Raw genomic sequence first — 22,945 nt, forward strand, 5'->3', positions numbered from 1 at the left:
TAATACTCATCAATGATCATGTCTCACCTCTGTTCCTCACTGTCCAATTTTCAGGATCCCATCATACGTTCATTGTTCAGGAGGTTCACTAGACCAAGCAGCCTTTTGGGTTCCTCTAAGTAAGTACTGTATAGAATAATGGGACTGGGAGGATGGTGTAGGTTTAAATTTATTAGACAAGTACATATACACCAACAAGACAGTGTACAAGTGGTGTCACAAGAAAGTTTGTTTTCATTCATAGGCTTCATTGTCTTTCCATCAATACCTGGTGGGCTGGACTAGGCTCAAAATGCCCAGGCCGATTTTTTGTCCCAGTCCAGCCCTGTGTCATCCACACAAGGAAAAGCCACAGTTGATAAATCGAGCCATTTCTTCTCTGCAAGGTGAGGAGTTTCAACAGGCAGAGCCTCGCCCAGCAGACTGAGTTCAGGCACTTCATTTTCCAGAGAAGGAAACCCGATGTTTGCCCAATCCGGGTAACCATTCTCCCAAGTGTGAAGAAGGGCATTATTGGGTGGAGGTCTTTGAGGCAGTGGATCTTCTTGACGCACCACATTTGGATGATTTGTATCAGCATCATCATCCAGAGATGGAAAACCAGTGCTTTTCAAACCTGGGTACTTCTTCTCACGAGTGTCTCCAATGAGAAGCACAGCCTCAGCAGGTGGAGGTCTTGACAGTAGTGGAGGCTTGAATAACAGACAGGCCTCTTCGTCATCAAGAGAAGGAAACCCAATGTTTTTCCAGTCTCGGTACTTCTTCTCACAAGTTTCTTTAATGTCCAGCACGTCCTCTGGAGGAGAAGGGCTTGGAGACAGTGGAACCCGCTGGAGGAGGCAGGCTCAGATGTCAGAGAGGCCACATCGTCATCCAGAGCATCAGTGGGTGAAGGACTTGGAAGCAGTGGAACCACATGAGCCTCTGCACTGAGAGGCTGGGGAAACAAACAGGCCACTTCATCATCCACAGAAGGAAACCCAATGTCAGAAACATCAGGCTACATCTTTTCATGGATGCTTCCCATGTCCAACGCGTCATCAGCAGGTGGAGGACTTGAAGGAAGTGGAATGTCAGCCAGCCAACTAAGAGGCATCAAATTTAGAGCTTCATCCTCATTTCCGCTGAGAGGCTGGGGATACCGACAGTCTACTTTATCATCAAGAGAAGGAAACCCAATGTTTTTCGACTCTGGGTGCGTCTTCTCAGAAGTGTCTCCCATGTGAAGTTCCAGAACTGTGAGGCCGTGGAGCCTTCTAAGGCAGCAGGTTAAAAGGCTCAGATGTCAGAGAGGCCACCTCGTCATCCAGAGCATCAGAGTCTGAAGGACCTGGAGGCAGTGCAACCTCATGAGTCTCTATGCTGAGAGACTGGGGAAACAAACAGGCCACTTCATCATCCACAGAAGGAAACCCAATGTCAGAAACATCAGGCTACATCTTTTCATGGATGCTTCCCATGTCCAATATGTCATCAACAGGTGGAGGACTTGGAGGAAGTGGAATGTCAGCCAGCCAACTAAGAGGCATCAAATTTAGAGCTTCACCCTCCTTTCCACTGAGAGGCTGGGGAAACAAACAGGCTACTTTATTATAAAGAGAAGGAAACCCAATGTTTTGTATCTGTTTTGTGCATGGGAATACTCTGTGACTGTAAGTGTTGATGATGTGGATGTGCAAACTTGACCAGCATCACATCCTGGGCCCAGGTGTTCAGAAATAATCTGATCAGATTTCAGCTATTGGATTGGATCAAATCTTGCAGATGGGTTGTTCAACAGAAAAAATACATTCTGAAATTCGATTAGATCACCTACTCTAGTCTTGTTTTGATCTCAGTCAGTGTGTATTGTTCGAAACTTTTCAGTAGGATTGAGATACCTTTCATCAAAAAAAACAAAACAGGATTTTCTGATTCCATCTGAAGGGTGGACTCAGGGTGAAATTCAGGAACAAAATGCTTTTAAACTTTTTAATTGGTCAAATATATACACATTTAGTTATATTTTGCACTTGACTATATTAAAAAAAATGCTATGTCCTTGACATAACAACACCAACAACTTGCCAAGCAGAACAGACATGAAATGTTGTAGAGCAAACTCTTTAATTAAAACCACAGATCTCAATCTATACTCTTTGCTGGCTGCATTTAACCGAATGCTTTTTGAGCAACTAAGGTAATCACACATAATCACAGCAACAACAGGCGCCTCAATGCTTAAGCTGGGTACATCAAAGTAAACTGCCTGACCCTTATTTTTCTATGAAATTCATTTCCTCTTCCCAGCACTCCACTGAAATGCATCATCTTCTGCTGAATGAAAAATGTGTTCCAATCTCTGCATGTTACCTTTGGTAATTATGGGTTTCCATGTGTGCACAAGCACCGCAGCGCACAGTGAGTGAGATGATAAATGCCAACTAATAAGAAGCATGTTCCTCAAGAAAATGACATCATCATCTACATCCATAAAGGAAGCGACGTTGTCTGGTTTTGATCAGCATCCGAATGAATCCCTTTTTCTCTCGAACAGAACAGAGCCTTTTCACAAAACTGACCATGCTGTCTCCATGAAAATAAAAGCAGTTAACCCTCCTATGAAGAATCGAAATGTCAGTTATTCTTTAATATTACCCCATTCATGCAAAACTTCAGTCAGTTTTTTTTTTTTCCTAAGTGGCTTTATTCCACTTTAGGCATTAAAAAAAACTAGATTGAATAAAACAATGAATAAAATGATTAATTATGTGAAAACTAAACAATCTTTATTTTGATGCTTTAAAACTAATGTATTCACATATTCTAATGCAGTTCAATACAATGCATGAAAGTTGAACCTCACTCTTACAAAAGGCAGTTGCTAAGGGACTGTTCCTTACTTGTCAGAGGACAGGGTGACTGGGGTGTGTTTTCTTTTGTTTATTTGGTTGGGGTTTTTTTACCCTCCCTGAGGCTACAAATATTTTTCCTTGAGCCTCCCTGAGTGACTGGTGGAAAATGCATGACCCTCCCTCCACCATAAATTAGTTATTAGATTTTTAGAACCTACCCTTTGAAGTTCAAAAGTTCAAAGTTAAAAGTTGATTACAAAACTCTGGAGTTGAAAAAAGCCTTGGCTTTTCACTTTTGTCGTGCATGCTGGTTAGCTCGTACTAATTTTTCACCAAATTTTAAACCAGACAAAATAAAGTGATTTTGATTAAATATCACAATTTAAAGCTCAGTACTGGCTTTGTTTGGTTTTGGGTTTTTTCCTGACAGAAGTGATCATCTGAAATTTGAAAAATGAACGCTTATTTCCGTTTTTACAGTTTTTGACTAAATAAATGGTGATAAATGGTGTGAATTTGACAATTTCTAAAAAAAAAAAAACAAAAAAAAAATGTCTTCCAAACCCACCCACATGTTTTCTTTAAAAATCAGCAGGAAAATAAAAACAATAAAGAATACAACCATTAAATTGGTATGCCCATCCCCTGGTGGCAATGTTGAGGTTATGCGACTGTTTAAAGCCTAACGCCAAATTTTTACTTCTGCCATTGTGTTTAAATTTCAAAAATCATAAAACTGGTGTTCACTTGTGAAGATTATATTGCTAAACAAAAAGTGTAAGAATCATAAACTGTTGCTTGTCACAGAGCGCATTTTCTGCAGTAATCCATAATCCAATGGAAAAATCCCATTGGCTTTTTTTTTTTTTTTTTTCTCAAGGGAACCATGGTAATGCTAATTTCCTGGTTGGCCTTCAAAAAACCGCCATCCCTGCAGCACTCCATAGCTGTCCATCATAGTGACCATATTGTTTACACACATACATAACTATTACATGGATCTATGTAATGTAAAATGTGTGTAGACAGTGGTACTCTGATGTTGTTCTGTTTTCAGAAAAAAAAAAGTCTTATGTGGTACTTTAACTCGCACTGCAGCATACTGTTTTCTAAAAGTGAGGCTGAGTCATTCTTTCTGATTCATTTAAACTGGGTATACAATAATTGGATATTTGTGATGCAACTCTTCAAATACTGTTGAAATTGATTTTGTCCTCCACTTGTGATTCAATAACCAAGACATTTCCAATGTGAGGTCACCGTTTGGTATAAAGGATTATAATGGACTAGAGCAGTTTGTGTACTCTTTAACTGTCAGCAGGACACCATTGAACAAAATCAGCAAGACTTAATAGATTTTGTTTCCCCCTCAGTGTACATAAGAGATGTCAAGAAAGGCAGCCTTGATCATATTATTTAATTCTGATTAGAGTATATTTTGAAAATTGTGAGTGGCTATCCAAAAAATTTAATTTGAACAAGAAATGAAAAACTCAAGTAAAACAGTAAGAGGACATCAATGTCTCTGGTTAAACAGAACATCAGCGTGTTATATATACTTAATGCTTCATGGGAAAACAGTTTTTTGAAAACAGACCTGTGAGCAGAATTGATTTTATTTTTTTTACCGCAGTTCATCAACAGTCCAATGCTGCAAAAGCTTCAGCTGTGCCCAGTCTGTGCATATATCCCACCAGTCAGTTTGGCAGAACAACAGTCATTGTCAGAGGCTCCATTTCCGCTCCCATGCACTCTTTCAAATTGTGGGCTCAGATAATTCATTGCTTTCCACCATGCTGCTCAAGCTTTTACCCTCACTTTCTTTTCTTTTTACCCTGCAGGCAGCTCAGCTCTGATTTTCCCTGAGAAGTTAAATAAGTGAAGATACGATGGTTTGGGTTTTACTACACTTTTTAAATAATAAAACCCTTTAGTTCTCCTGCAGACCACAATAATAACTTGGAGGTAAGTACCATGGAGCTGAATCAGCATGAGGAAGATGTCTCAAATTAAGTTATTTTAAGGAAGCTCATATCACTGTCATTTTGGTTTGAGTGAAATGCTAATTTTCAGGCCTGTTCCTGTAAAACTATTTGGACATATAAAAGTTATTGATTTAATACCTAATAAAATAAGTGTTTTACTTGAGTTCAAGTACCTTTATGTACTATTTGCAGTATACAGTGCAAGCACATTGTAACTCTTGCTTGGTTGTCTTATTTATCAAACCATGTTCACTTATGCATACTTTAAAGGCATAGATTGACATTTAGGGAAAATATAATCAATACATTCCTTGAGAATGAGACTCCATGTCTCAATGAGATGAGATTACCTGTTTAATTAAGGTTAAATAAAAAATTAAAAACATGGCCGTGGTACTGAGGCCACATGCAGTCTGTCCCTGAAATATTCAAGAACATTTCTGCATGGGGTCATGTGTGAATGGGAGCAAGGATGGATATTAAGAGAGTCTGTGCTGCCAATTTCCACTTCAAGACCTTGAAACGTTTTAGGGAAGATGCCCTCATGGCTGTGTTGTGAATGAAAGCAGTAGCACTGCAGGAATAAGCACATACAGGGTTATGTTTGTGTGATGCAAGACTCTTTCACATGGAGACGTGAACCAATTACAGGACTTGGCTGATTTTGAATCCCCGACTCGTTCACAGCGTAGCATTTACACTGTGCAAAAATTAGTTTGTCTTCCAAATTTATTTGAATACATTAAAACCTGAAAAAAACAGCTCTTTGCCAGCCATGTTCCTGAACATAATAAAAGCCCATTTATACTCCTGTTATGTACAAAAATACATAGTTCAATTCAAACATTGTAGCCATCACTGCCCATATGCGTCCTTTATGTTTACATAGATACATCCACTAGATGGCACTAGAGAGCAGAGTCAAAAGTTTTCCGATAGTAACAAGTATGGCAATAATGTACCTTTAAACAGAGGCAGTGTTGTAAACCACTGTGGTCTATGAGGCCATTAGATATACTGCGACATGTGGATGGAGAATTCTTTTCAGTATTTCCATTGTGTTTTAAAACGTCTTCGTGTCTCACTTGAACTACGATACACTTCCCCTGTGATTTCCAGAGGTACTGCTCTATTTATTTTCAGTAAAGAAAACAAACACAAATGCGGTAGCGTCTGAGGCTGAGATATGAAGCAAACGCCTAAGTGCCAAAAACTGCATTTCATCAAATGGCCACTTGAGGCTGGCTCTAAAACAGAGTCAATCCAAATAGACCTCCATGTTAAAATGCCCAACATTACAGCCACATGTAACCACATGTCGTGTTGATGCAGACCTCCTTGCTATTTTTGTAAGCTGAAAACCATTTCCCTCAGTGGAAATGAAGCTTTTATGTACTTTTATTTCACACGTAAGAAACAATAAATTGTGAAGACAATAAATCCTCCATAAAATAGCATCTTAAGTCTTGTGTGTGGTTTATCCTGGCTTCATATGAGTAGAGAAAATCTCTGCTGTTCACTAAGCTAATTAATAGCCTACAATGTAAAATGCCACAGGCTTGTGCTAATAACGTTAGCATGTAGTATTTGTATGGAAAACATTTTGGTATAAGACAGGTGTTTTGTCAGTGAATGTTGTGAGTTGTAATGGAGCTGAATTTTGTAAAGTTACCTTTGTTACATGTTGCTGTGGTCCCTGGCTTCAAATGAGTACAGGAAATATACACTAGTTGCTAGGCTAATATATTAAGATGTAAAATTCCATAGACTTGAGCTAATAACTTTAGCATGTTATATTTCTTTGGAAAATGTGTCCAGTATAAGACAGTTCTTTTGTAGGTGACCCTTGTGGGCTGTAATGGAGCAGAATTTTGTAACATTACCTTGTTAAATGTTGCTGTTGTCCCTGGCTTTATGTGAGTAGAGGAAATCTCTGCTAACCGCTAAGCTAAAATACAATGTAAAATGCCATAGGCTCATGCTAATAACATTAGCATGTTGTATTCATGGGGACAATGTATCCAGCAAAAGACAAATGCTTTGTCTGTGAATCCTGCGTGTTACAGTGAAGCAGATTTGTGTACTTGTGTTTGCAACTGTCACTATTAAGCCGTGTTTAATGTGTGTTCTGAGTGTGTTTCAAGTCAACTTTACAGCACTTCACAGAAACCCCACCACCAACTGTGTGAGTGACAGATACACCAATGCACAAATATAAATGCTCACGGCATAGGCCGCATTTGTAGGCTACGGTGTAGGCTCTGCATAGAGCAGACGCACAAGTATAAATCTGCCTTTAGAGTTACTCATAATTGAATAGCAGATTATCTATGAGGTGCTGCTACAGTCTATGACTCAGATTCACCCTCCTCTACAGCTTCACCCTTTTGTCCAAATATGATCCCTTCTGGCTTGAGAAAACCAACATGGCAAATGGCCAACGTGCTAAACTCAAGTTTTTAAAAAGGGAGTCCATAAACCAATGGATGATGTCAGTAGCTCCAGCCATTGTCGATGACAAACACAGACATAAACACAGAGTGCAGACAGAGGACTCCCTCTGTGTCCATATACGTATCTAACATTGAGCATAAGTCAGCCTTGAAAGATGTCTTCCACCCAGTGTTAATTTTGGCAGCTATTTTAGATTTAGTCTTGGTCTATAGACGGAAATGCTTACAAGTTTTAGTCACATTGTAGTCATTTTTATCCTTCATAGTTTGTCTAGTTTCAGTCTACGGCAACTCAAAACATTTTATTCAACTTTTAGTCATTACGTTTAGTCAAAATGTTTTTTTTATTTTTTTAACTATTCCAATTAGGCTACTGCAGGTATTGGAAATTAGAAGCAAGGTGACAGATTCTAAAAAGATTTAATTTAGACTTAAATACTACACACTTTAAAACTGGCATTTCTCCAGCAGAGTTTTTGACAGGTTTAAAGGATGATTTACACACTTACAGATTATCATTTGAAAAGCTGAACATCTCTCTATTTATGGTCTTAAAAAACTTTGACATCACAAATAACTAATTTGAGGATTTGTAAATAGTAAAACCTTACCACTGCCTGAGAAGTTATCCCAGTAATTTACAGGAAGCTATGTGTGTAAGAGGCTTAACTCTCGGCAAGAAAACAAATAAGCTCATTTCCCCAAATGTTGAACAGATGCTTTTATCCCAAAGGGATCTATACAAAGAATATTATGTATGCATATATAATAAGTATTCTGGATCCCTCTATAAAAAAGACACACTGCCTGAAAAACACATTAAGCCTTTTAGCTTTTCGCCACACATGAATACACTTATTTGTCTCCGTGGGAGTGTGTGAGGGAGAAAAACTGTCTCCCCATGTACATTAATATCAAGGGAGTGTGGGCGTCAAAGCCCGAACACATTATCACAAACATCATGTACACTGAACACTGCAGACAAGCGGTGAGCAGGACTAGTAAATGCAAGGACTAGAGCCATGTTTTATGTTTTCCTGTGTCACAATCGGGGTCTGGCCTTGCCCTTATTCTTTTCAACAGTGAACGTATAAAAGCAGATGACTAACTGCTTCACAAAAGCACTTCTTAGATTCATCTTATAACCTTGAATTAATGAATTACACTTAGAAGGAACAAAATTAGCACAATAGTTGTTTTCAATGTTGCTTATATCATTGGGGTTGACTGTGGCGCTGCTCTTTCACCACTGCAGTTGAACAAATTACCTCAAAAGGAAAGATGAAAGGTTTACTATCTTTACACTGTGCACTGTAGTGCATTAAGCACACACACCTTGACCAGAGGGGGACATATGTAAGAATGCTTTTTATTGATTACAGCTCGGCATTCAGTACCATTGTCCCAAGCAATTCAATCAACTCTGAGTAGGTACACCTTGAGTTAAGCGCGTGCACAACCACAATAAAAAGTCATCATCAATGGAGCCCCGATACCTCGAGTCACCATGGCAAATGGAGAGAAAAAGCGATCAACTTATTTTACACCTGTGGAACTGGAGGCGCTCATGAATGCCTGCAGCGAATATGAGCATATATTTCATAAAAAATACAAAGGAGAGAGCTGCCAAGGAGAGAGAGGCGGCAAGCAGAATCCTCCTTGACAGGATGTTGGTGGCTTAGGGGATAGAGCAGGCATCCCATATATATGGCTTTTGCCGCAGCGGCCCAGGTTCGACTCTGGCCTGTGGCACCTTGCTGCATGTCAATAACTGTTCTGTCCCCCCCCATGTAGGTGCAATCTCACAGGGGAAAAACACACTTGAAAGCAGCTTAAAATGAAATAAAAAAACATCAAGACATTCATCAAACAGGTAAGTCATATTTTACTTGGCCATGGCTGTACCTTTCTTTAGTTATATTCACATCTGATTTATTAATCAAAGTAGCTTAAATAACCTGTCATTCAGTGGCTATTTCATTATGTACTGTAGGTCACCAATATCATATATAAAGCTACCGTTCACCATAAAAATGTGCACAGCATTTGCTCTGATGAGAGCGCATGTCCATGGTGTGTCAGATTTGATATGTGTGGCAGGTAAATGATTGAGTCTAATGAAAAAACGGTACCGTTCAAACAGATATTCACTGGGGAATGACAGCACATCTAAGCGAGGTCTGAAGATCCTCTTCCAGTGTAAGGCATTGCGAATTAATTCTGCCTCGATATCGTTGGGATTTCCTACATACGGACAACCCATGTCTGTCTGCCAGCTTGCTTCAGGCTTGGCAGTAGGGAGGAGACGGGGTGAACTCAGGGTTTCTTAAAGAAAACCTGCCAGTGAGCAGGTTAGGTTCACAGAGTCAGTTGCCATGGTGATTGACTCAGAGTTTGACTTACCTCTCTGTCTGGAACCATCCACCCTATCTTGACTTTCAAGCTCCTTTTATTACTTTGTTACTGGAAGCGTTTCAAACTGATGCTGTCCAGTGGTTTTTCACCCTTCCGAGACAGGTTCCACCATGCGGCACGTATTATGCTGATGTGACAGGTGCCGTCTGGCCGACCGGCAGCATTTCATAACACCACGAAAAGTTCTGTGTAGCTGCGTGTTTCAAACTGACACCACCCAGCAGTGTATCATATTGCCACCAAAAGTTGCTTTTGCATTGGTGTCTGATGCCGAAATCACCGACAAAGCGGCGTTATTTGATTATTTCGAAATGGGAATGGGCTGGCTGTTCAGAGCCGCCTGCAGAGTGGCACTGCCTGTATTTGGGAGGAGTGATTATATGGCCATCTTGTTAAGGTCGGGATGTGTGGACAGGTAATATATTCCACAGCCTGAACCATGGATTACCAGAACCATCCGGAAACATGGACAATCATAAAGCAGCAGTCATGAATCAGGTCACGGAGGACCCAAGGGCAGAGCAACAGGCAGGTTTACGATTTAACCAAAAAGCAAGCTTTAATGCAGCTGATTGAAAATATCCAGAACAGGAAGGTAACTAAAAGTCAAAATGAAGGCAGAATCAAAACCAAACTGAAAGCCAACCAGGAAAAATATGATGAACTCAGGTAAGAAATCCAAACACAAGGGGCTCTAGTTTCGCAGACCGTGCGAGGCGGGGGCGCAGCGCACCTGCACTTTGCCAACTGGGTGTGGCCAGGCGGAATTTGGAAGTTTGGCACATCGTGCGTCTGGCGCAGCTACTCGTCTGTCCCACCTCCGTCCCTCCTACCTGCGCAAGTCGGAAAGAGGGAGGAGAGAAGGTGTGGAGTGGGTTTTACACACATCACACCAATCAAATGAGCCCCTCTCCTCGCCCTTAAATGCGCCGTGCGAAGGTGTAATGAGAGTTTACTCAATTCGCCATGGCAGAAGAGAGCAGCAGTGTCAGATGGACAAACTTCTCCCAGGAGGAAACTGATGTTTCGGTCCGGGAGGTCCAAGCTCGCAGTGTCCGAATATACGGAACTGCGAGCAGACCTCCACGGGCTGATGATGCAAAGGTGGCCTGGGAGGAGGTCACCACAATTGTAAATCAATGTTGCGTTTCTCTCATGCGCGTGCGCTCTCTCTTTCTCTCTCGCAGTCTCACTCTGTTTCTTTTCTTTTGACTTTTCTAAGATGACAGATGCTGAACATATACTCCCTATCTGATGCTGTGGCTGTTTGTGGTTGACTGAGAGGGATGTGAACCCATTAGTTTGCAGCTGTGTTAATCAAATCAGGTTGGGTTTCCATTACACGTGCCAAACGTGCCAAACGGTGCCAATCCCCTTTGATCTCACATCAGATGTGACGGGACAGTCGATATAGAGATACATTTATGTGCTGATTGCAGATAGTTGCATTGAATAGTGGTTTTGTGGCTATTCATTGCATCGTTAATGTGCCTGATATTCTGGAAACCTGCCTGTGAGGTTTTGGTGACGTGTGCACACTGTCCGCCGGTCAGCCAAACTTCGGCTTACACCGGCTGCGCTCCCCCTGCGCTGACAGTAGACGTGGTTTCAGCTGGCAAGCTTTTAGCGCACCTTTGGCGAAGTCTTTTGGCACGAAACTGTCACTGCGCCAAGCTGGATCTGTCGACACCTCCTCCTGCTGCGCCGCCACACCCATCTCAGCGCACCTCAGTCTGCCAAACTACCAAACTGAGGGCCAAATTCACAAAGAATGAACTGCGGCCGCTGATAGCACCTTGAATTGCACTTCACTTGCACCCGCAGTTTGCTCCGTCTTAACGTCCTATTCACAAAGGATATTGCGCTAATGATATACCAGCGCAAACATGCCCACAAAGTTTGGCAGCTGAGTGCAGTTTGCCCCTGATTTCCCCCTGATTGCAATTAGCCACACATGGCAAAGTATAAATGCTGGCTTTGCGCCAAGAACACCATGGCAGAATAATGGCAGACTTTGTTTGGCAAAGTACTGAATACTGTATACCCTCATGTAGTGATGTCTGCTGGTGAGTCAGTCTAACAGTGTCGGATGGGTTGAGGCTGTGGATTTGACCCAGTTTGACCACTTTATCACTATTCCCTCTCACTTGTAGCTGTTTTTTCGTTATCTTTTGAATTTAATATGAATTATGGAACCGTTTTTGTTCACGTTTGTTTCCCTCGTTTCGTAAAATAAATTACTGAAAGTTGCTTTTGAAGTGCGTGACAGAAGTGCTTTTTGAGAACAACCGCAGACTGTCACCTGTTCAACGCATCAGTATCTTCGGATGCCATTAAAGTAATAACGATTATAATAATAATAATGTCAAAATATTATTTACAGACTGATTTAACAGACGATCACTGCTGCCATGATCACTGGAAAGTCTGGGCGAGAGGCTTCCACAGAGGAGCGCCCAGTTTGCACCAGCTTTCTAAAGACGTTATTTACTTCACTCAAACTGCGTGTGGCTATTAGCACTGGTGTTAGTGAATTAGACGTTGTTTATCAATGAGGCTCATTTGCATAGAAAGGGGAAATTATAACGCCAAATATATGCATATTACCTCATTTAAATACGTGCAAATAACACCGGAGCACCGAGACACAATCTGCTTGGCAGCGCAGTTAGTGGAGCATTTCGCCCTCAGTGCGTGCTTTGTGAATTAGACGGTATCTGTTTGCTCCATTTTTACCGGTTTAGCAGCCGCAAAAGCCACGCAATCTTTTTGTGAATTCGGCCCTGAGCGCGCCTCGGGTTGAGCTGCTCGAAACTAGCTCTGCGCGGGGTTCGCCACCCTGCGCTGTGTCGGGAAACTTGAGCCCAAGGTCACAGGCAGGAAACTGAGCAGGCAATGATACCAAGCACACAGGGATGAGCACAGGAATGAACGCCAGACGAACCGACCAGGAACAAAGGGAAACACGGGCAAAAGGAGGGAAATGGGAATTGGCTAACAACAAGGGTGTGGAGGATAACACTTGGGTGGAGCAAACAAGACTAATACAGAACAGGGGTGAAGGGAAGACTCTGGGAACAGAATAAAATACAGTGAACAATGAACCGATGGGAACGCATTTCTCTGGAGTTGTACCATGTATAATTCCATGCAACAAATAAATGATTGATTGATACACCTCTTGTGTGATTAGTTCGCATTTGAATCATACTTAGAGAAGACATATGTGTCTTTCAACTACTACAAATAGAAAACTGCAGCTATAGATTAACTGACATTGAACTGCAGCGATTATGAATCAAGCTTTTAAACCAGTCTTATGGTAAATTATTTATAACGTGGCATGTCAGGTTATTTTGATCTAAACTGTCAAGGCAGATGTCAAATCAGATTAATTATGTCCTGATAAATGTCACCTCAGAGCTCCTCCATCTCATCTGAATGAACCTGTTGGCTGTAAATACTCACCAACTCAACCCTCCCCCAAGTTCATCACTCTTCACTTCTCCACTGTGTCTTTTCAAACAAAATAAAACATTTTTCTCTAAAAAGAATCCTTATCAGGGACAATACAAGGTGTGTTTTCATGCTCAATAGGTGCCAGGTGTTTGTCAGCTCTAGATGAAAATGCAATCCGCCTTTTGTTCTCACTCATTACCTCGCTCTCCAGAGGTGCTGTCTCAATGCCTCACCATAATGCAAGGTGAACACTTGCTGCTTATTGTGTGGATTCTCTTTTTATTCGGTACTTGCACAATCTCGTTTGATCCTATGAGCTTATGAGTCTTGAATTTATACTTTGCCCCACAGGATTGGTGGCAATCAAACATGACATTCAGTTAAAGTATCTGTTCAGCTCCTGGTAATACGATCAGACATACAGCTGGTAAATGACTAAAAGCAGAAGTTTAAGTGCTGAGCAGGCAGTGAACAAAGTTTAGACATGACATCAGACAAGCCCATCCCTGTTTTGTCTTTATACATATTTAAAAACACATGTAAGGGATGCTTCATGTCACGGATCTGTTGAGAAAGAAAAATCGCCTTCTTTCATATTCTTTACCTTTTTGTTTTGGAAGGAGAGAGGGCATGACCGGCACAAAGGCAGAGAATATTAATGCCGCTCAACCTGAAGTGAATCATAATGAAGCTCTGCTGACTATCAGACATGTCAGAGGAAAACCAAGATGCCCCATTAAGATGTGTTGTCTCCCCCGTACTGTATGTGAATGAAAAGTATGAAATTCATATATTTCTGTGAGATGAAACATCAGGGTGGATAAACACACAGCAGATGGAGGCGAGGCATGTGAGTTGGACTGGCAAGCAAAAGACACATGGCAGTGGGGAGTGGTGTTCAGCGTACAGACTGGTCAGCTCAATTCACACTGGGCAGCTGATAGCTTAAAGGGCCAATCCACCTCAAAATATGATTTTCAAGTTGATTTTTAATGTCATTGCTACAGTAGTTTGATTAAAGGGTAATTATAAAATGAAGATTTGAATTACTATGAACTTAAACATAACCACATTTTTAAAAGTCCTCACTCTTACTACACTATATGGCCAAAAGTATGTGGACACCTGTACTCATTCTAAAACCATACTATTAATTGTCTGCTTTTTTCCTGCTGAATCAATTTACTGCATGTGGCAATCATCTCTGTAGCCACACTACGAATTAAATGATAGCCATGCATCATACAGATGTCTTTTGAAGTTTTAATTAGTCTCTTTGCTTTTTAGATATACATCCCTCAGATTCTCAGCAAAGTCTTTCAAGCTAGGGTTAATTGATTAAAAGCCCCAAACACGTTTGCACAACAGAAATGTGATGAAACAAATGAAATGCCTGAAAACGTTTCACTTTGTCCACGTAGAGGCACATAAACAAAAATTATACACAATTATAAACGAAATGAAACACAATGTGTTTGCCTCTCGGACCTTGTGCCCTTGAGGCTGTTTGTCTTTCCTCTGCGTCCATGTTGGTTTTTACCCATAATGCCACGTATATAGATTAACTTAAGTTGGTACACTTTCACTTGGCATTAAACTTGTGGTCTTCAAAATTTTTCAAGCCAAGGACCCCTTAGTTCAAAGAGAGACGGACCAGGAACCCCCCTACATAGACTGTTTAAAATTTAGTTGCACATGAGATAATTTGAATATTTTCAGGTCGTCTCTCATTCACACTTACCTGTACCTTCCAAGTCAGAGAACAGTTGTACCATAGCGTTGGCCTCACCATCTGCACTTTAGCTGGTGGATTCTGAGGTGGACGGTATTTCATATTCTCTTGCTGGAATTACAAAACAATCAGTTGTAACTCACAAGAACGTCTGTACACTTGGAATAATAAAACAGCTAATTGGCCAATATATTTCAATAGTATGTAACTGTTAGCTTACTTGTTGACCTCGCCATTATGGATAGTTTCCAAACAATAATTGAACATTAATTAGCACATGTGATTGCACAGTAATTCATAGGTAACAGTTATTCATTCATCAATAATGTGTACTGTAAACAAAGGGTATTTTTTAATGAATAGGCTGATTTATATTTGTTAACAATATATTGGATTCACGTTAGAGTGTATTTTCAAACATATGTTTTGAAAAAATAAATAAATAAATAAATAAATTTGGCAGACCCCCTGCAGTATACATCTGAGGACCCCCTAGGGGTCACAGACCCCTTATTGAAGACCAGGACATTAAACCTTACATAGAGAACACTAAGTTTCTGACCCAACCTCATTTTAAAAGTGCTATTTTTTAAACTTTTTTTAAACCAATGTTACCCTTTTAACCTATTATTAATTGCACTTTGACTGTATAAACTCAAATAATCATGAATTCATGACAAAAACATAAAATAAACATCTCAGTGAAACATGTCTTTGAGATAATCTGTCTCCATAGTAGTTTGTATCAGTGGTGGCGGGGTCCGCCATCCCCACATTGGATTTCAGATTGCTTCCATAAGCACTAAGGATTCACAGGAAAATGATGCATCCTGCTTCACACTAAAAAATTTTAGTTCCACATTTTTGCAAGCACAACTGCTATAAAATGACTAGCTTCTATACTGTGACGTGTTAGTGCTTTTCTTCATCATGTTGAGAGTAAACTAAATGTTTTGTGATTTGGAGTGGCTGTTAGACAAAATAAGCATTTTAAGCTGTTTCTTTAGGTTTGGGAAATTTTGATTTCACCCTTCTGACATTTTCAAACCACACAATTAGATCATTGGTTGAGAATCCATCATCAAAGTAATTGTAAGTTGCGGCCCCAGTCACAGTTGAAATTCATCCCAAAAGTGTTGGATGTACGAGGACATTATCATGTTGATACTGTAAACATTCTGACTTAAAATGCTGTCATAATGTTGAAACCATGCATGCATGCTGCCGCATTAAGACTCCTCTTAATTGGATAGAAACTCAAACCATGAAAAAACATCTTCAGACCAAACGTAAAAGAAACACATATGTGGGCAGTGATGTCTGCATACCAATAGTTAAATAATGTAACAAACACTCTTACCAGCAGTCTTAATGTTTATTTCAGAGAATATCTCAAGCTGGTGATTTGTGGTCATAACAGTAAAATGTCTTAGAGCAAACTGTGTGGGCTTCTGCACTTTAACCTTGGTCCTCCACATAGATTCATCCACCAGGAATGTGCAAAGCAGATCATCACAGCAGGGAGAGCATCATTGCTACCACACACAGGTTAACTGGGCTGTGAGCCATGTATTCAGGCAAACATCTCCTGAGGCAGGGTCAGATCAATATGGAGCACAAGTCTAATTTGTTCCCCAGTCAGAGTAATACAGGAGAAGTTGCATGGATTGAGGCCAAAGTCCTCCCCAGCGGGCTCTAACACAGTTTAGCCATAAGAAATGAATTCACATTTGTGTTGTTGCTTCTGCTCCATTCATAATGTGAATGATGTGTGATTTGTTTCCATGGCGATGTTGTGCTAAAATATTGTCATGCTGTTTTTTTGCAAAAAAAAAACTCTGCTGCTCTCTAGTGGACACATTGTAGTAGTACATAGTCACAGTTTTAAAATGTATTTTTGTTTTATTTCAGTATTCAATGGTATTAAACAAGAAATAAGACAAGTTCAAACACACACAGCTGCCAAACTAAAAATAAATGTAAGAACACAAGTAAATACAATTGAATTCAATCACGTCAAATCCAGAAAGGTGTTAAACATTTTTCTTTGATTTTGCCAAATAAATAAAGAAAATGAGCTCATATTTTTAAGAAAGCACAGAGTTCATCTTCCAGATAAAAATCCTTTACATTTGTACAGAAGAGATTTTAAGGACAGTAGGTAAGAGCTGATGTGCCTTCCACCATCATATATCTGCAATGTGTAAATGAAACGTATGTATAAGGTATGTATGTTTAATATATGTGAAGTTATGTGAAGCCTGCGAGATGATAGCCTCAACCTGATAGCAACTATTAATGTAACAGGTATTCACACTTATAAATATGAACCCCCAGTCCTTTATGGCGAGCATTACTCAGTTAATAGTTATATTTAATGTATTTACTTAAAACAAACAAACATACAAACAAATGTCCTGTCTGGCTTTCAGTGAAATACAGTTTATTGTTCTGCCTAATTTGGGATAATTATTTGATTTCAAATACATCTGTCTTTTCCACATATATGTTAAATGTGTAAAATGAATACTTGACACACAAGTCGCAGATCAGATCTGTAACAGCACTGGTTCCCAACCTGGGTGTCCCGATCTTCACTGGGGGTTGCTACCGCTTTACAGGGGGTCGCAAGGCCTTCTTGATTTAAAGATGTGTAATACAGCTTTTAAAAAACATATACAACAGATCTAAATCTCAGCATTATATTTTTTTCTGTGAGGATAAATAAACAAATTTATTATTTTCAAAGTTTAGATTATTAATCAAGATATAACCTTTAAAAAATATCTCACAGGATGAGGGCATAGTGAAGACCTGAACAAGGGTCAAGCGTCACAGAGAAGACGACACTGAATTTGTCAAAGAGAAGCCTTTTAGGTATGGGTGATTATTAACATAATTGAATCAATAATAATAATTATTATTATTATTATTATTATACAAAGTAAAGTACACAGTACAAAGAAAAGTAAAAAAGTAAAGTAAAGAAAAAAAATCAGATAAATCCCATCATTTGTTTTACACAAACTTCCTACAGTTATTGGGTTCACTAGTTAGGTAAATTGTAAAGTTTATCAGTTGTTTCATACTGTTGTTAAATATGATATGAAATATCAATAAAATATGTCACTTGGTCAGGGGTCGTCAGTTCATTCAATGATAGAAAATGGGTCCCTTCAGGAAAAAGGCTGGGAACCACTTAGAGTTCATACAAATATAAATTTAAAGACAGCAAATAAATAAAGCAGTCCTGCAGACACGCGTGGTGTTTTTTTTTTATTTAGTGGCCTTTTAACGCAAACAAATCGAGATAACATGAGCAGATGCATGCAGTAATATATTATGAAAGCATCAGTATAAAGTCTAAAGAAGGAAGACCTCCAGATTTACAGAAATATAATATGATAAAATGGGTTGTTAAAGCGCTACACTGACACTTCAGTCCGGTGAGAACCCTTCAAAACTACACCGGTATTTCATTAGGCAAGGACCGAATCTCTGAACGGTGATTGGTTCATTCGTGTCCCTCTCTCTAACCATTCCGACCAGAAACACGACCCCTTGGAAAGCGTGATGCCCAACAAATAGCTCATCGTATTAGATAGCTTCATAAAGTAAACCCTGTTTCAGACTAGTTACGTTGGTGTAATTGTAGGTTTTTGACCCAGCAGTGAAGACGGAATGTTACACTCCTCGTGCTAGTGCTCCTTGTTGTTTTAAGGTAATTTCTCCACTCATATTCTGTCATTAGTGCTAGCAGGGGGCTTGCTAACATGTTACCACCGGGTAAGCAGTGGAGCTCTAACATAGCTGCTGCTGTTAGCTCAGAATTAACGGTAATATTGTTCCAGAGTGACGTCTTTCTCTTCTAATGGTAACATTTAGTCAGTTACTTTCCCTCGCTTTATGCGTGTTTTGGAAAATGACGTCTGTTGTAGCTAACACTAGCTAGCTAATGATGCTCAACAGCTAGCGTTAAGTTGCGCTGCATTCAGGCACTTCGATTAACGGTGTTGCGCTGTTGCTTATGGTGCCAAAGCTGCACTTAAATGACGAACTGACGACTTATAGTGTAAATCGGTTATTTTATTATGCTTCAGTATTTTGGGATGTCTTATTGAGATGAAGATCTTTTTTTGCAAGGAAGACATCAGGGTATGTTAGGGACTGTACTTTATGTATCAGAGAAGGGGGCAGCTGGGCTATGACTTTCTTTTCTCTTTTAAATCATGACCCTCCTGGGAGCTACAAATATTTTTGTTTGATTCTTCCTAAGTTTTGCACCACGCCTTCCCCTCTACAGAAAAACAGCTGGACAACTCAGTCACACAAAATAATTATCACACAAAAAGACAACAATTACAACTTTTGCATCTGGAAATATTAACAAGTCAAACTTTACGATCCACCAGAGTAATGCGTGTCTCTGGCTTCCATTAACAAGATCCTTAGTACTGCTGCTGTGACGAAGGCTGCTTCCCATCAGTTTGTGTTTTCCTGAACATCAACCATCAAGTCATCTCTACTGCTCCTAACCATCACCTAATGTTAACTTCAATTTTGCCCAAACCTCAACTGTAGAAGTCAGTCCTATTGGAAACATTATTTGAAGGCAAAACTGAACTGACACAAGATTGGTATCACAGACTTTTAAATCTAACTTATCCTGTGATCTGGCATCTCTGTTGTTAATAACTATCCATTACCCCAGCCCTCGCTTGCACCATGTGTAAGTTTTTTCCCTTGAGTTAGATTCTAAAGTCAACATCACAAGTACTTGGGGCATAATTCTAACTAGTTTGGATGTAAAGTTAAAACTAAGGCATGTGGCTAATCAGCGATGAAAGATAAAGATAAGAGATAAGATAAGATAAGAGTGTCAGCTCTGTCAGATTTGTACAAAAACATGATTTGATCAGGCAAAAAAGGGGTTTAGTTTTATCAGTAGAACTCCTGTCTCACTTCCTGGTTTTCAAAAAGACAGGAATGCTGCTCACGTACTAGTAAACTTTCTGTTTTTTGATAAATCCATTAAATAACATTCCAACTACAGACACCTTCTAAATCAACACTAAATAAGAAATATGGTTTAGAAATTAGTATTTTGATTAGTATCAAGAGACTTTGAAAACTTTGAAAAACAAAATAGCTACTCACCATGACTGCTTTGAAATTAAGATATACTTAAAACTTTTTGTCAACTCCTTAAGATTCAGGTTCCAAACCAATTAATTTTTGGTCAAAATGCTTTGAACGGTTCTGAAATTAGCAGAGAAAACTGCAACAAAGCCTGGTTCATGTTGATGGTAAAGGGGTAACAGTAAACCTGTCCTCCTGAGTAAACCATAACATGCTGTTAGATCAATATTGAAATATCGTATCACTAAAATTGGGTCTCTGTGGGATTGCTGTATTGTGATGGCATGCAGTTATTGAAAAAAAGGATGCTGTGTTGAAAAGAAACTTAGGGATTATATTTCTGTGACATTTTATGATTTGCACCTACCCCAGGGGCATGTGTTGTGAAGTATGAACTTACACACAGTTCATGCAACAGGCGTAGACAAAAGTAAGTAATTAAAGCAAGTCCGCTTAAGTAGGGTTGCACAATTAATCGAAATATTATCAAAATAGCAATATGGTCAAGTGTTTTTCATACCTTCATACCGTCTACGGCCTAAGCCTTGCCAAGTGCGATATCCCAATTGCAGGACCACAATTTTTTGATAAAGTTTAAATGTGTTGCAACATACCATTACAATTGAAGCATTGTGGTGCTGCAGAGATATTCTAAACATAAGGGAACTTCCTTGTTTGGTACAGACCTCAACAGAAATCACATCATTGTCTCATTTTCACTTTTTCAGTGAAAATGAAAAGCAGAAATTGATATCCATATTAAAATTGTGACTCATATTACAATTGCAATATTTGTCAAAGTAATTTCATTATGATTTTTTTTTTTTTTGCTCATCATGCAGCCCGGCAGTCAAGTAACACTATAATATAGGTGCATTTCCTTTCAGGTTCTGATTAGTTTCATGTTTTGTAACTTAATCATTTTGTCCTGTCCACAGTCATGTCTTTCCATCAGGACCGGGGGAGTCCCAGGGGAGGAATGCCTCCAGGCCAACACGGCTCTCCTCAAAACTACCGACCCACAAACCTGAGGCCGCCACCTCCCCAGCCTCCCGTTCCTCCGTACCACTACGATCCTCAGACTCCTCCCAGCTCAAGCTACCATGGAAACAGCGGCTACATGCCTCCACACTCTGACTTCATGCAGTACCCTCCGCCAGCGCTGTCCCAGACTCCCAGTTCTCTTAACCAGTGCCCAGTGCGCCCACCCTTCCCCAAGCCCCCTGTTCGTCAGGGCTTCCCTGAACCCCCACCTAACTTTCCACCTCCTCCCCTTCCCAGCTCCACAGGTGGTCCCACATCGGGGTCCCAGGTGTCTGCTCAGAATCCTTACCACCCTTACATGATGCCTCCTGTGCCCCCACCACCATTACCACACCCACCCATGCCACCCCCCATACCTTCTCAGTCAATGAGCTACCACCCTCCATACTCCATGAACTACCCCCACCCTCCCCACCCTCCTTTCCCTCCTCCTACCTTCAACCCTGGCTACACTCAGAGCCCCAGCTCATTCAAACCAAACCACAGCTTCAGGCAAGGGGGGCAGTACAAGTATGAGAAGCCCATGGACAACAGGAGATCTCCAGAAAGAGGATATCGCCACGATGACCACAGGCAGAAGGGCTATGGCTACGGTGGCCATGGCGATAGACATAAAATAGAATTTCCTGGAGAGAGGAAGGACCGCGGGAGGAGTCCAGACCGGCGCGGCAGGCCGGAGGGTGGACGGTACAGGTCAGACTACGACAGAGGCCGGACGTCCCCCAGACACAGAAGCAGGGATCGCAGCAGGTACACCAATACAGTAACTCTCCTAAATGCGAATAATCTGTGAAATTATTTTTTCTTATTTCCATGTGTGTGTTTGTTCACAGGGAGAGGTATCGTCACAGAGAGAGCCGGAGATCCCAGTCGCCCGACAGGCACAGAAAGAGGCCTCGAAGGTACACATGCAGTCCATTATTTGTCTTAGAAGAACTGTAGTGAAATACTAATCACAACTGAACCTCTCCAAAATGTGCCAGATGATTTTTTGGGTCACTTTTTGGTTCAGGTTCAGCTGGCAGCCTTTCTCACACCTGTTTTATTTGTGTGTCTTTATTTACCTTGGGGTTTTTAAGTTCACAAAGTAAAGGATTAATAAGGTATATCTGTATTGCACACACATTATATAGAGATAGTTTTCTAAATGTTTCTTTTTTGGGGGAGTTGCTTGAATGTATTTTAGTTATGAAATACTTCAATGATATGTAGTTTCCCTCAGGGATAACTAAAGAACATATGTATGTACTGTATTTATTTTAAAATGAAATATGCATGGAGCTGAATTTTCAGTCCTTAAAAACAAACGTAAGCCTAAAAAACAACACCAAAGGAAGTGCATTGTTCAGGTTCTTCTTTACAGATCATATAAAATTCCGAACACACCACGCTGCATAATTAATTGAATATTAATCTCGGTCACGATTTTGGCTTCCCACAATTAAATCAACATGATCGATTGTGATATTGACATTTAAAACGCGCTCCACTGCATACTAAATCAAATGCTTCCTAAACTAACAGTCATTGTAGCAGTAATGTTTTTCAATGGCTGCCGCTGCAGGGTGCCTTCGCAGCAGCCACCTGTAAATAACTTTACTGAATGTTGCAGCTGCAGCCTTGAGTAGAAGAGTAATTATAATAGAAAGCAGACAAGCAAATTGAAAATCAAAATCAAATCAGCAAAAGATGGAGAGTTAGTCCCTCTGTACCAATCATCTGTTGTTTGGAAGTACTTTGGATCTGATCCTTGTTCAACGTCAACTTAGACATCCATAACAGCGACGCTTTGCCCCGATTCACCACATCCAGCTAGCTCCCAAAGACAGTCTAAGATATCTAATGCAATCATATTCCATTCAAGAAAGATGTGTGTCCAATAAT

The 22,945-nt window shown here is 40.2% G+C and overlaps 1 protein-coding gene across 2 annotated transcripts in view; it reads left to right on the forward strand.

Annotated features, from left to right (window-relative positions):
* The first annotated feature begins 18,459 nt into the window (after positions 1-18,459).
* The window catches only part of drosha (drosha ribonuclease III), a 161,683-nt gene continuing 157,197 nt past the window's right edge, over positions 18,460-22,945 (forward strand). The window contains exons 1-3 of one of the 2 annotated variants that reach the window (XM_033638985.2): positions 18,460-18,599; positions 20,956-21,811; positions 21,895-21,963. In XM_033638985.2, coding sequence (XP_033494876.2) covers positions 20,958-21,811; positions 21,895-21,963 — 923 coding nt within the window. In that variant the 5' untranslated portion in view covers positions 18,460-18,599; positions 20,956-20,957. Of the gene's footprint in view, positions 18,600-20,827; positions 21,812-21,894; positions 21,964-22,945 lie in introns of those variants that run through there. The other variant, XM_078162497.1, reaches the window with a different exon arrangement.

This window comes from Epinephelus lanceolatus, chromosome 20 (assembly GCF_041903045.1).
Source record: "Epinephelus lanceolatus isolate andai-2023 chromosome 20, ASM4190304v1, whole genome shotgun sequence".
Lineage (NCBI taxonomy): Eukaryota > Metazoa > Chordata > Actinopteri > Perciformes > Serranidae > Epinephelus > Epinephelus lanceolatus.